Raw genomic sequence first — 12,874 nt, 5'->3', positions numbered from 1 at the left:
TGGTATGTGGAAAGTGGGGCGTGATACTAATTATTTTCATGGCGACCCTCTAGCAGCCATGAAGTGTGTCCCTGCGTTAGTGTGAACCCTCCATGTGTTTTTCCTCAATCAGCAATTTTCCTACAAGGTCATCATTTTGGGAAAAGAGATAAATCAAACCTCCTTCCCTGAACATTTATTACCTTATTTGGGTTTTTTAGGAACTGAAATTTGCATTCAATGCAAGTTAAAGGCAACAATTTTGACTGTTCGAATGTGCCACAATCTCAGCTCATACAAAGATCCTGTTCTCTCTTTCATCACAAATCATTTTAAAACAAAAGTTAAAGGACTTTCATTCTGGAAAATCGTTTAAGAAGTGGCATGCTGAAGATGAAAATATGGCTTGGATTCCCAAGGTCAGGCCAGAACTGATTCCCAAAACTGCCCTGGAAAAGGGTAATCCTGTGAGGCCCTCAGGGGGTGCCATGGGGAGGTGCAGGGCATGTGACCTCACAGTGGGGGTTCCTGGGAGGATGGACGGCTGGGCCATATCTGCTGCCTCCCAGGCCATCAGGGAGTAGGGGGATCTACTCTTCCTGGTTTGTCCAGGACCATCCCAGTTTTAAAACAAGAGTCTCAGGCCCAGGTACTTCCTCAGTCGCAGGTGAACTGGCACAGTTGGCCACCCCAGTCTGACCTGTCTCATGTTCCTCTGACCCTTCAGTCTCACTATCCACACTAACCCCTGCCTAACCTACTCCATAGACTTTTCTTAAATTTTGCTTTTCCTTCCTTTACTTACATGGCAGAAGACAAATATAACAGAAGGGGAAAAAGTGACTGAGGAGAGATAATTAAGTGGGGTTGGAAATCATTGTTTCTTACAGCCATGGCCTTGGAGTTGAAGGCCAGGTCCCTCACTCTCCTCCCAGCTCAGGACCTCAGCAGCAGTCAACACCACCGTGGGACTCGGCAGCAGCCTCGGTGTAGCGCGATGGCTGTTTTGTCTTCTTACTTTTACATAACACCATACTTCACTTCCTCTTCATACCCTTTCTTCTGTGGGGTGTAGAGCAGGTCAGGTAAGATGTTTCCCCTTTCCAGTCAGAGGAAATACATTTGCAATTAAAATGAACCCTAACAGCAAATTGCTCTTGCCTGGTGCTTTTTTTTTAACGTAAAATTTCCTGGGGACGGGTTGTTCCTCATGACTATCAAAGTACCATACGCATATTGTCACAAACCAGAAAAACAGAGAAGAATATTTTGAAATGCACATATCATCTCAGAAGCCACATTTTAAAAACACACTTGGCCGGGCGCGGTGGCTCACACCTGTAATCCCAGCACTTTGGGAGGCTGAAGCGGGCGGATCACCTGAGGTCAAGAGTTTGAGACCAGCCTGGCCAACGTGGTGAAACTCCGTCTCTATTAAAAATACAAAAATTAGCCTGGTGTGGTGTCAGGAGCCTGTAATCCCAGCTACTCGGGAGGCTGGAGCAGGAGAATCACTTGAACCCAGGAGGCAGAGGTTGCAGTGAGCTGAGACTGTGCCCCTGCACTCCAGCCTGGGCGACAGAGCAAGACTCCATTTCAAAATAAATGAATAAATAAAAACACACTTAATAGCAACACAAGTAGTAGACACTTTAGTGAGCAGTACTTGCTCGGATGAGCCACACTGTCTTTCAGCAGAGCCACCAGCTCCAAGGACGCTCCTCGGGCCTCCAATGTAGCAACAGCAGCAGCAACATCAGGTACTGCATTTCCCTCATTGCCAAGTGACAGCAGTTCTCTCTGTGTGTGACACCGAATTCACCGGAGAGCCTGGCATCGATCCCACTAACAATCAACAAATGTTTGCAGAGTTCTACTCTGATGCAGGTGTAGGCACCCTGTCTTCGTGGACAGGAAACACATAGCTGTACCAGCAGGAAGAGCGCGCTGGGGCGTGGGCAGCCAGGGGATGACTCCTGGTCTGCGGAGGAAGGGAAAGCTCCTGGAGGACAGGGGACATTGTGCTGAAGTCAAGACCCGAAGGCTGAGTAAGTGTTAGCCAGGGGAAGACAGAGAGGAAGGGCGATTCAGGCAGAGGGGGCCACCAGTGAAGAGGCTCAGGGACCGGGAGCATCCCTCCCGAGGGCAGCGTGGGAGAAAGCCACAGTAGACACACCGAGGCCGGAGAAGGCCTGACTGGAGCTGAGGATGTCAGGGAAGGAAAGAAGGGACAGAAAGGGCCAGATCTGGAGGCCTGTGTGGAGGATTTTTGGTGGCGGGGGTGAGAGGTAGCAGAAGGGGAAGCACTGGGTGTGTGGCGGGGAGGGATCTAGGCCACAGGCCCGGCAGTGCTTGGAGATGGATGACACATGCAGGTGAAAATGAGGGCCCAGATAACAGGTTGAAGAAGGAGAGTACCAGGGGTCTGAAAGCAGAGCAGCAGCCCCCAGGGCATGGCTGGCTTCATGGGCAGGTGAGCCGAGCCAGCCTGTGGTTGGGCTCAGTGCTTAAGTAAATGTTGTCACCATCTTGAAATGCTTAGTAATATTTGAACAAGAGGCCGTGCAGTCTCATTTTGCACCAGGTCTGCAAATTATATAGCTGATCCTGCCCAGGGCTGAACGTTTTCCACAGATCTATGCAGAATTTCACACAGCTAATGGTACGTGGACTCCATCCAAGGCCTCCAGATTGTTCATAGATCCCGTCAGGCAGGACAGGAGTGTGAGGGAGGCTCGCAGCGCCCAGCTCAGGGCCGCTGGTGTCTGTGAGTGTGTCAGGCATGGCTTGTTGATAAAGTCCATCAGAGCAGTGCACGCATGGAAGACTTCCAGCTCACCAACCATGGAGACAGGAGACTGAGGGCATGTCAATAACACGAGCTTTGAGTCGGCTGCCTGAGTAAAACAGGAATTTTCTTCACCCAAGTTTCATTTACTTTAATAAGTCAAACTAAAGAAATTCCAAAAGTTCAAGCCAACACCAAATAGGTAGGCTATTTGCCAGAAAATACTTTTTAAAAATGATTTATTGGCCGGACGTGGTGGCTCACGCCTGTAATCCCAGCACTTTGGGAGGCCGAGGTGGGTAGATCACGAGGTCAGGAGATCGAGACCACCCTGGCTAACACAGTGAAACCCCGTCTATACTAAAAACAAATTACAAAAATTTAGCTGGGCGTGGTGGCGGGTCCCAGCTACTTGGGAGGCTGAGGCAGGAGAATGGCGTGAACCCGGGAGGCAGAGCTTGCAGTGAGCCAAGATTGCACCACTGCACTCCAGCCTAGGTGACAGAGCGAGACTCCATCTCAAAAAAAAAAAAAAAAAAAAGATTTCTTATTTTATTTGGCTAAGAATTTCATAGGATGCCTGAGTCTCATGCTAAACAAAATTTGCACTGACAATAAAAATATTATTGTAAAGGTTTAAAAGAAAATTTGTGAATATACATATGCTTACATTTATTTCAAGGAGAAAAAAAGAGAGAAGGTTTTACCAAAACTTAAGATATAACACAATAAGCTCATTATTCAGGGAACTGTCTATAAATTCACCAGGATTGCTATGCAAAAAATGATAGGCCTGTAGGCTCTGAACCAAATAGCTATTAGTTTACTATGAAATGAGAAAATAAATGACTAAGAATAACTGAGGTATGGATCATCATCATAAATTTCTTTAGGTGTTTTATATTCATTTACAGCAGACAGTTTCTGTAAAATACCAAAATTTTTAAGAAGAACAGGAAACGTGGCAAGCCCTTCCAGATATTTACAAGGCTACATCTTCTGAAGCCTAGTCATACAGTTCATAGGAAGAGCTTTGAAGCCATAGAGTTTTAGATTCAAACCTCAGCTCCCTCTTCAGCATGTTGCTTAAGCCAGGGGAACCTCAGTTTCCCCATACACAAATGGATGTAATATCTACTTTACATTTATAATATATATGTTGTAGTTATTCAATAACTTGTATTTTTAAAAATAGTATAGCTGCTAACAGGCAATTAAATGTTCAGAGATGGTAGGAACTGGTTTTGACTCTCAGAAGAGAAGAGGAATTGAGGTGGAAAGGATAGGGGAGAATGAGTCAGTGAGACAGTGTCACCCACAGTGCACACAGGCGGGGCTGCCAGGGACATATCCAGAGTGGGATGACTGGTAGGCAATTTTTTTTTTTTTAAGACAGAGTCTTACTCTGTCACCCAGGCTGGAGTGCAGTGGCATCATCTTGGCTCACTGCAAACTCCACCTCCCAGGCTCAAGCCATTCTCCTGCCTCAGCCACCAGAGTAGCTGGTACTACAGGCACCCACCACCATGCCCAGCTAATTTTTGTATTTTTAGTAGAGAGGGGTTTCACCATGTTGGCCAGGCTGATCTTGAACTCCTGACCTCAAGTGATCTGCCTGCTTTAGCCTCCCATAGTTCTGGGATTACCGGCGTGAGGCACTGCACCCGGCCCGGCAGGCAAATTTTAAGAACCAGAATGCTGGCTGAAGGATGGGCTGGGGGGACTCAAAAGGGCAAAAAGGAAGAGTGGGGGTGCTGTCATGGTCATCTAGCTTGGTTAGGGCTGGAAGTAAGACAGTGGAGTGGAGGACAGAGAAAACATGAGAGCTATTTAAAAAATAGGATAAACAGCCTAGATGTGGAGTGTGAAGGAGAGAAGAGGGAAGGGTCAAGGATTTCTGGGGTGAAGGAGGCAGTGGGACTCCCAGCAGGTAGGACTGTGTCCCCCAAAACTATGTTCAAGTCCTAATGCCCAGTACCTGTGACCTTATTTGAAAATAGGGCCGGCCTTTGCAGATATCATCAAATTAAGATGAAGTCTTGCTGGAATAGGCCCTAAGTGGGCCCTAGGTCCAATGATTGGCATCCTTAGAAGAAAAGAAAATGTGGGCCCAAACACAGGGATAAAGGCCACGTGACAAGGGAGGCAGAGACTGGAGTGATGCATCCACAGGCTAAGGACCAGCATAGCCCGCCAGCAGCGCCTGAAACAGATCAGGTGAGGACGGATCCTTCCCCAGAGCCTTCAGGGAGAGCGTGGCCATAACACCACCTTGGTTTTGGACTTCCAGCCTTCACAACTGGGGGAGAATACATTTCTGCTGTTTCAAAGTCACCTACTTTGTGGTCGTTTGTTATGACAGCCCATGGAACTAGTCCAGGGACCTTCACTGAGATAGGAAAACACAGAAGTGTGAGGTTAAGAAAGAAAACTAGGTTAAAGCACGTTGAGCCCAAGTAAGGAGCCTCCATATGGGAAATCTTTGGGTAGAAACGCGCGGAGGCCACTCGAGCCTGGAGCTTAGGAAATAATCGTGGCTGGAAATGGAGATCATGGAGGAATAAGGGGTGAGCTGGAGCTGGACTTGGGTAAGGCCATCCAGGGAGAACGGGGGAGAGACGAGAAGACAGATGACGGGAACTTCTCCGAACAGTTCTTGGTGTTACAAACTTGACATCCACATCTGAGGGAAAGTGATGATGTCGTCAATAAGGCAATTCCAGCTGAGATACTGGTGAGTATATTTATCCTGTAAACACATTCAGCCTCCATTGTTTCACGTTTCTCTCCTAAGAGGAAACACCTACAATCCTTTTTCATGTCATGCTTTCCTTAATAGTATTTCTTTTTTTATATATTAGGTAAAAGGCAAGAGGAAAACAACACAAACGGATCAGGAAAGAATATTCATTCGCCTCAAATAATGATTGAGTCTCTCCTTGACTGCAGCCAGGGTGATAGGCCCCAGCTACACTGTGGACAAGTGGACAGGTGCTGCACTGGGCAGCCGAGGGGCAGAGGTCGCATGTCCAGAGGCAGGTGGAAGAAGCCTGCAGTGGGAGTGGAGATAGGTAGCAGGTGAGTCAGGCGACCTCGGCAGGAGCCAGAACAAGTAGGGCCTTGTGCACAAGTCAGAGGTTCAGAGTAAGTTTTCCTAAGGGCAATGAGAAACCATGGAATGGTTTAAAGGGCAGGAGCAGTACAAGGAGATATTTGCATGTCAGAAGACTTAACATGTGAAAAGCAAAACTGAAAGGGGCAAAATGCATTGCAAGGACATCCTTTAGGGAGCTTTGGCTGCCATCCAGGGAAGAGATGATCAATCCCCAAGATTACGGACGAGGCAACTGGGATGGGACAGTCTGGGCAGCGTCTAGATTTCCAGGACGTGCACTTGATGGCAGGATAAGGTGCTGAGTTGGATTGGAGGAGGGAGGACATTAAGAGGTGAAGAATGTCAAAGTCTGGGGAGCCCAGGTGTTGTTTTTGAGCAGGAGCCGAGAGCAGGCTCCAAGGGAGGCGATGAGGTCACCTGTGCATGTGTTATAGGTGAAGTGCTTGTGGCACGATTAATGGGAGAAGCTGTCGAGCGAACAATTTGATAGTGGACGCCCTTTCTGGAGTTTGGAGAACTGGCAGTCTGCAAGGTTCCTGAGGTCCCCTAAGGAAAGCGTCTGGACTGAGAACAGAGGAGAGCCGACTTGAGATGAACGTGCACAAGGGCAGAGGAGCCTGCCCAGGGGACTGCGAAAGGACAGTGTCAGAGAGAAAGAGGCAGACGCAGCCCAAAGCGAGAGGACCCGAGGGAGAGGCCAGCCAAGCTGCACTGGGCTTGACAGCGAGGAAGAGATTGGGAAAGAGCCTTTCCGGGGAAGTGGAGGAGGTGGAGGCGTGTTAGGAGGGATGCAGGAGGGAAGGTGGAAGTTGGGCTAGAAGTGAGAGGCTACAGCTGGAGGGGATACCCAGGAGAGAAAGCATCTTTGTAAGTGGGACAGATGTGAGCATGAGTGGGCTCCATGCTGGCGGGAGGGAGCCATAGAGAGGAGGAGGTTGACCATAAGGAGGGGGGCTTCCAAGGCGAAGCGGAGGATGAGGGGCAGAGCACAGATGGGGCGATCTGCCTCAGATGGGGGAGGAAGGCCCTGCCATCGTCGACCCATTTGTCTGCCTTACGAATGGCCCCGTCTGCAGCAGAGCAGTCTCTGCACGCCTGCCGGAGTCTCCTTCCCCTGGCATACTTGGGGAAAGCTGGGAGGAGTGCTGGATCGCATTTCCTCTTGCGTTGGTCCACGTTGCAACCCCCCACCTCTGAGGCCTTCACATCTGCTGTGCTCTCTGCTCTCTTCGCTGCTCATCTCCCTTGAGTCGCAGGACAAATCTCATCTTCTGAAATGCGCTCTTCCCTCCCTGACGGCCTGGGGAGAGGGAGGAAGGGAACACACTTCTTCCTACTGTCGTATGCCAGGTGTGAGGCCTGTCTTTTATTTCCCCCTAGTCCCGTGAACCCAAGGTCACTGGTCACAGTGCAGTGATGAGGCGCAGCACCCCTGTCTCGCACTATCCCAGTTTCAGAGAAGTCCTCACTGGCTCTTTCCTATAGCTGTGGAAAGACAATGGGGAAGACAGTTCCGTTTCCCAGGGCCGACTGTGTTGCTGATCGACACAAATGCCTTTCAAAGACTTCAGTGAGGGCCAGGTGCAGTGGCTCACGCCTGTAATCCCAGCACTTTGGGAGGCCGAGATGGGTGGATCACTTGAGGTCAAGAGTTCAAGACCAGCCTGGCCAACATATAGTGAAACCCCATCTCCACTAAAAATACAAAATTAGCTGGGCGTGGTGGCACACACCTATAGTCCCAGCCACTTGGGAAGCTGAAACAGGAGAATTGCTTGAACCTGGGAGGCGGAGGTTACAGTGAGCCGAGATCACACCACCACACTCCAGCCTGGGTGACAGCGCAAGACTCTGTCTCACAAAACAAACAAACAAACAAAACAAAAAATCTTTAGCAGCAGGCTGGCTCTTGCTGGGAGACTGGAAAGTTTTTAAAAAATCAGGACCCAATCCAGTTTTCTTTCAGAGAAAGAAACCGGATCTTTCTCCTCCAGGTTAGTCGTATGCCAGGAGGCTTGGCCCATTTCCCCTTGGTACCTCCACACCGGTGGCCAACAACCCCTCATTTTCCTACCATTGGCTGACTTTACAGTCCTGCAGCGGTTACCTCCATTTCTTTCCCAATTGCCTTTTACACTTGAAAAGTCAAGACATTTTCTGAAAGTAAAGAGCAGTCTCTAACAGAAATTCTGTACTCCTTCTTAGAACAATTGCTTCCAACAGTAGCCACCTTCTGTTTTCACAAATTTGCCACCAGCACAATTATAAAAGGGCAGGGTGGGGAGAGATGGGGAAGACTTGTCCTCCCATGCCTTCTATTTTCTCTACTGAGTAGGAGACAAGATCACTTGCTGAAAAGTAGGAGAAAGATGGAGAGTCATGTTTGAGGAGTGTGGAGACAGTCCTAAGTAACTGCTACTGGGAATGGAAGAGAGGATGAAATGAGGAAGGTTGGGGACCACGGTTTGGTAGTGACATTGTCTGCCCCAGATGAACTCAGCACCCAGGTGTACAGACTGGGAAGGTAAATTTAGCCAGAGTTAAGGTTCTTCTAAGCGGATGAACAGAAGGAAAATGGGAAACTGGAATTTAAGTTTTGGCAAGAGGGAAGTTGAAAAGCCGGCCCATGGAATGTAGCTGGATGTGTGAACTGGGACCCTTGATTTTGAATAATAGAAGCCAACCCATACTAGTATAAACAAAAAGGGAATTTAACTGCTGGTAACTGGGAAGCACAGGGGTGACAGGAGCTAGGGGCTCAGATGGCATCATCGGGCCTCTCAGTTTTCATTCCACCATCCAGCCTGGTGTTTCTCCATGGGCAGAATGAGGGGAGGCCATGGTCACAAGAACTCCCACTTGTCTCACCCCAGGACAACAGCCACAGAGAAATGACATGTTCTGTCTCCCATTGTGGATGAAAAAAAATCCTGGGGGAAGACTCTGATCGGCCTGGCCTGGCTCACGTGATTACTCCAGGCTCGGAAGGTGGGCACTCAGGGGTACAGCCCACAGGTCCTTAAGTTTCCAGTGGGGAAGAAGCTGTCCCATCACATCTTGAAGAAAGAGAATGTTGCTACTAGAAGCAGGCACCAGAAAGAAACAACATCCACCCACTTCAAGAGAAGCAAATGAGGACAGAAGGAGGCTGAGAGATGGAAAGAAAGTAGAAAGCAAAGAGCCTGGTAATGGTTCCTGGTGGGGTGGGGTGGCCAAAAGTTCCACCAGCCTCTTAGGATGTGGCTTGGCTCCCATGGGTTTGGGTTGCTACGGGAGGTCTGGTCTCTGGTGAATGAAGGATGGTAGAGTTGCTGCAAAAGCAAAGACATTGGGATCCAATGGAGCCAGATTAGAATCTCAGGTATGATATTTACAGGCTACGTGCCTGAGACAAATCCTTCACTTCTCTGAGGCATCCATCCTTTATCTGCAGAAGGGAAATTAAAACAATTACATTATGGGATGATCAAGGGCATCAACCAAAATCAGATATTAAAATTCCTATAAAGTGTCTCAGTGCAAGCAACCAACAAATATTAGTGTCCCTCTCCACTTGAAAATTCCAATTGCCACTTGAAAATTCCAATTCCAAACTTGAATTTCCTTCAAGTTCTGTTACATAATGACCTGCTAAAGGAGGCAAAAGCCGTGCTGTGCACCTAGTAAATTCTCAACAAATATTGAAGAGAATGATGAATGAATGAATGCATATAAAATGAGGCCTCTTTTAAACAGTCATCCCATCATTAACAGAAGACATATTGCTCTTTTAACTTGTGTTTTCTGTTGTTTTGGTGATGCCCGTCTTTAACACTGGAATAACTATGCAGTGGCGTCCTTGTCTGATGAAATTATCCATTTCTGAAGGGTCAAGTTGCAGTACCTATCATCATGCTTTCTCTCCCCATTTTAGGCAATACTTTGCTATTCAAATGGGGAATGGCTAACTATCCAGTGAATTTCTCCTGCTGGTGCTGTTGCCAGCAGGTTGAGCCCAAAGGACTTTAGAGGCACTGCTGCTGCACCTGCAGTGGGATTAGCTGTCAGGGCAGCCTCCAGGGTGGTAGGAACAGCTGAGTGGTGCTCTGTATGCAGCTGCTCTCAGCAGTCAGGTTTATTCACAGGCTTCCCCAAGGTTCGGAGCTATGCTGAGCACTGACCACAGGTAAAGAGGCCAGTCCTCACCATTGTCAATGAGCCTGTTATCCAATTGGGAGTTAGATCAGATATTTTCCTGTATTAGTTTCCTGTTACTGCCATAACAAATAACAGCAAACCAGAGCCTTAAAACAATAGAAATGTATCGTTTCCCAGTTTTAGAGCTAGAAACTCAAAACCTCAAAACCAAGGTGTCAGCATGGCCATGCTCTCTCAGGAAGTGCTAGGGGAGGTTCCCTTCTTGCCTCATCCCAGCTTCAGGTGGTTGCCAGCAATCCTTAGCCGTCCTGGTCCTCAAGCTGCATTACTTCAATCTCTGCCTCCCTCATCACTGTGAATCTATTTGTGTCCAAATTGCTGCCTTTCGGTATAAGGACACCAGTTACTGGGTTAGGACCTACTCCAATTCAGTATGACTTCATCCTAATTTGATTACATCTGCAAATACCCTATTTCCAAATATCTTTTGGGAAGACAAAATTCAACCCATAGCACTTCCTAATGAATATTTCTTATATTCATGAAAAGACTGTAAGAGAGCAAGAACTAGATGCTACACAGGTGAAATTCATGTTAAATCCAGGGAAGAGAGAGTTACCTTGAGTGAGACAAGGGAGTAGTAAATCTTGAATAATGGTTAGGAGTTAGGTAGATACGAGGATAAGGACATGTTATCATCATAAGAACCACTTCTTGATGATCTACTCTGTATTAGACATTGTGCTGGATGCTTGGATGCTTTGAATACATGATCTCTAATCCCCCATTCTCTACAATCTATTAGAAAATGGATTCTGAAGATGTAACATGACTTTTTCGAAGTCACACAGTTGGATGGTGGTAAGGAGAGAATTTTTACCCAGGTCCAACTGATGCAAAAGCATTCTGGCTTAAAACCCAGTCCACTGCACTGCACAGGCTCCTAGGTGGCAACAGGGAGTGAAAATGTGATGTGAGTGCTATGAGTATGTTGTAGAGGATCGACATCACCTGTCTGGCCTGAATGACAGCCTCCTGCTGGGAGGGCAGCTGATGAGCTGGACAGGTAGGTCAGAACCACGTGGTGAAGGCTTCCCTGTCACAATCCCTATCTAGGAGTTGCTAGAATAAGGGAGCCCCGGAAGTCAATTAGCAGGACAGTCCTGTTTCCAGCTGCCAGTCATGAGACAGGGGGTGGAAAATATGTGTGAGAAAAAAAATGTGTGTTACTCAGATTGCACATTGGAGACGATTGCTGTAATTCCTCAAGCTTTCAACAAGGACAGTGGAAAGAGCCAGCAGATGTATTCTGGTCCCATTTCCGGTACTGCATGGTCTTAGGCAAATCCCTTAGTCTTTCTGTGACTCAGTTTTCTCTTCTCCCAAAGGATGATAATGATGCCTGCCTGAGCCTCCTCGAGGTATCACTGGGAGGGCCACCAGGATAATGTGTTTGGAAGTATTACTACGGACCTAAGAGCCTTGGCAAGACACTGTTGGTGGCCATCTTGAAGCACGGCCCTTCCCTGCAATTGCTTTAGAATTAATGAAAAAGACAAAAAGTTAATGTAAATGTCATTTTAAAAGACAAATAATGTAATTAGATTTGGGTGTTCTGGTTTTTTCCTGGGTGGTGGGGAAGGGTCTACGCAGACAATGGTATGTGTTCGAGTCACAGGGCCTGGGTTGGAATCTCACCTCCACCACTTGATAGCAGTGTGAAGGTCTCTATCAGTCTCTTGTGTTCTGAGTTTAATCTTTCCTGTGGGTAAAATGGGTGCAGTCAGTACACAGGGACTTCCCAGGAAGACTAAATTCAATCCAATATGTGTAGTACCTGATGTAACAGATATTTGATTAATATCTACTGTTGTTATTATTATAGAATGGAATGAGTTTCCTTGTCTTATCATCCTCTTTTTCCAGGCACTAACAAGAAACATCTGCTTTGCTTGGGGGAAAAACAAAGGGTGAGTAAGCTATTCTCTCCTTTGGGCAAAATAAAGTCTGTCTTCAATAGTTTCCTTTGTGCAAATATTTGTTCTAGACTATTTTGTTTACTAACAATGGGGCTGTTCGGAATGTGTGGTTTTCATGAGTTTCAGAGAATCTTCTTTATTCCTCTTCTCTGAGTTTTATTTGGGCTATGACGTTCCAAGGGCCGGCTCTGAGGCCAGCCAGCCTGCAGACCTCTGGTGACAGGACCACAAGGTCCCGCCTGGCTCTCTCCTCCACCCTCTTCTGGCTTGCTGGGCCTCCTGGTGAGTAACCTCCTGCTCCGTCCCTGCTTACTTCATTGCAAAATGAGGGTGGTAAAAACATTTACTAACCTCAACAGGATATTGTGGCAATTAGTGGATAAATAATTATAGAGCACACTCACATGTAATGCTCCTGATAAAGCTACATTTATTTTTAGGAGCTCACAAAAGGAAGATTTTCCTTCTGAGCATCCAGCTGGTGACTCTTGGCCTGGACTGTGATTTTACCTCTGTTGGGTGTGCCTCCATCCTCCTAGGGACAGAATTCTGAACATCCCAACTGGAGGCCCATTTCCCTAGAATGTAGCCTTCCAGGACCAGAATTCTCTCCTTTTCAGCAGCACTGAATAAATATAACAGAGTTGTCAGTTAAATTTTCCAGGACTCCCTGTTAAATTTGAATTTAAGACAAACAATAAATAACATTTTAGTATAAGGATGTCTCGCTTTTCTTAGGACTATTGCATGAATCATAATTATTCAAACAATTATTCATCATTTATCTGAAATTTAAATTTGTACCTTTTCTTTCTTTCTCTTTCTTTCCTTCCTTCCTTCCTCCCTCCCTCTTTCCTTCCTTCCTTCCTTCTTTTC

At 47.1% G+C, this 12,874-nt stretch overlaps 1 protein-coding gene across 1 annotated transcript in view; it reads left to right on the top strand.

The window, feature by feature from the left end:
• The window catches only part of SNX9 (sorting nexin 9), a 225,852-nt gene that overhangs the window by 48,097 nt on the left and 164,881 nt on the right, over nucleotides 1-12,874 (top strand). The window contains exon 3 of the mRNA XM_025382607.1: nucleotides 11,946-11,989. Coding sequence (XP_025238392.1) covers nucleotides 11,946-11,989 — 44 coding nt within the window. The remainder of the gene's footprint in view (nucleotides 1-11,945; nucleotides 11,990-12,874) is intronic.

Source organism: Theropithecus gelada, chromosome 4 (genome assembly GCF_003255815.1).
Source record: "Theropithecus gelada isolate Dixy chromosome 4, Tgel_1.0, whole genome shotgun sequence".
In the NCBI taxonomy this organism is placed as follows: Eukaryota; Metazoa; Chordata; class Mammalia; order Primates; family Cercopithecidae; genus Theropithecus; species Theropithecus gelada.
The sequence above is the reverse complement of the archived record's forward strand: the minus strand, read 5'-3'. Positions and strand labels throughout refer to the sequence as shown.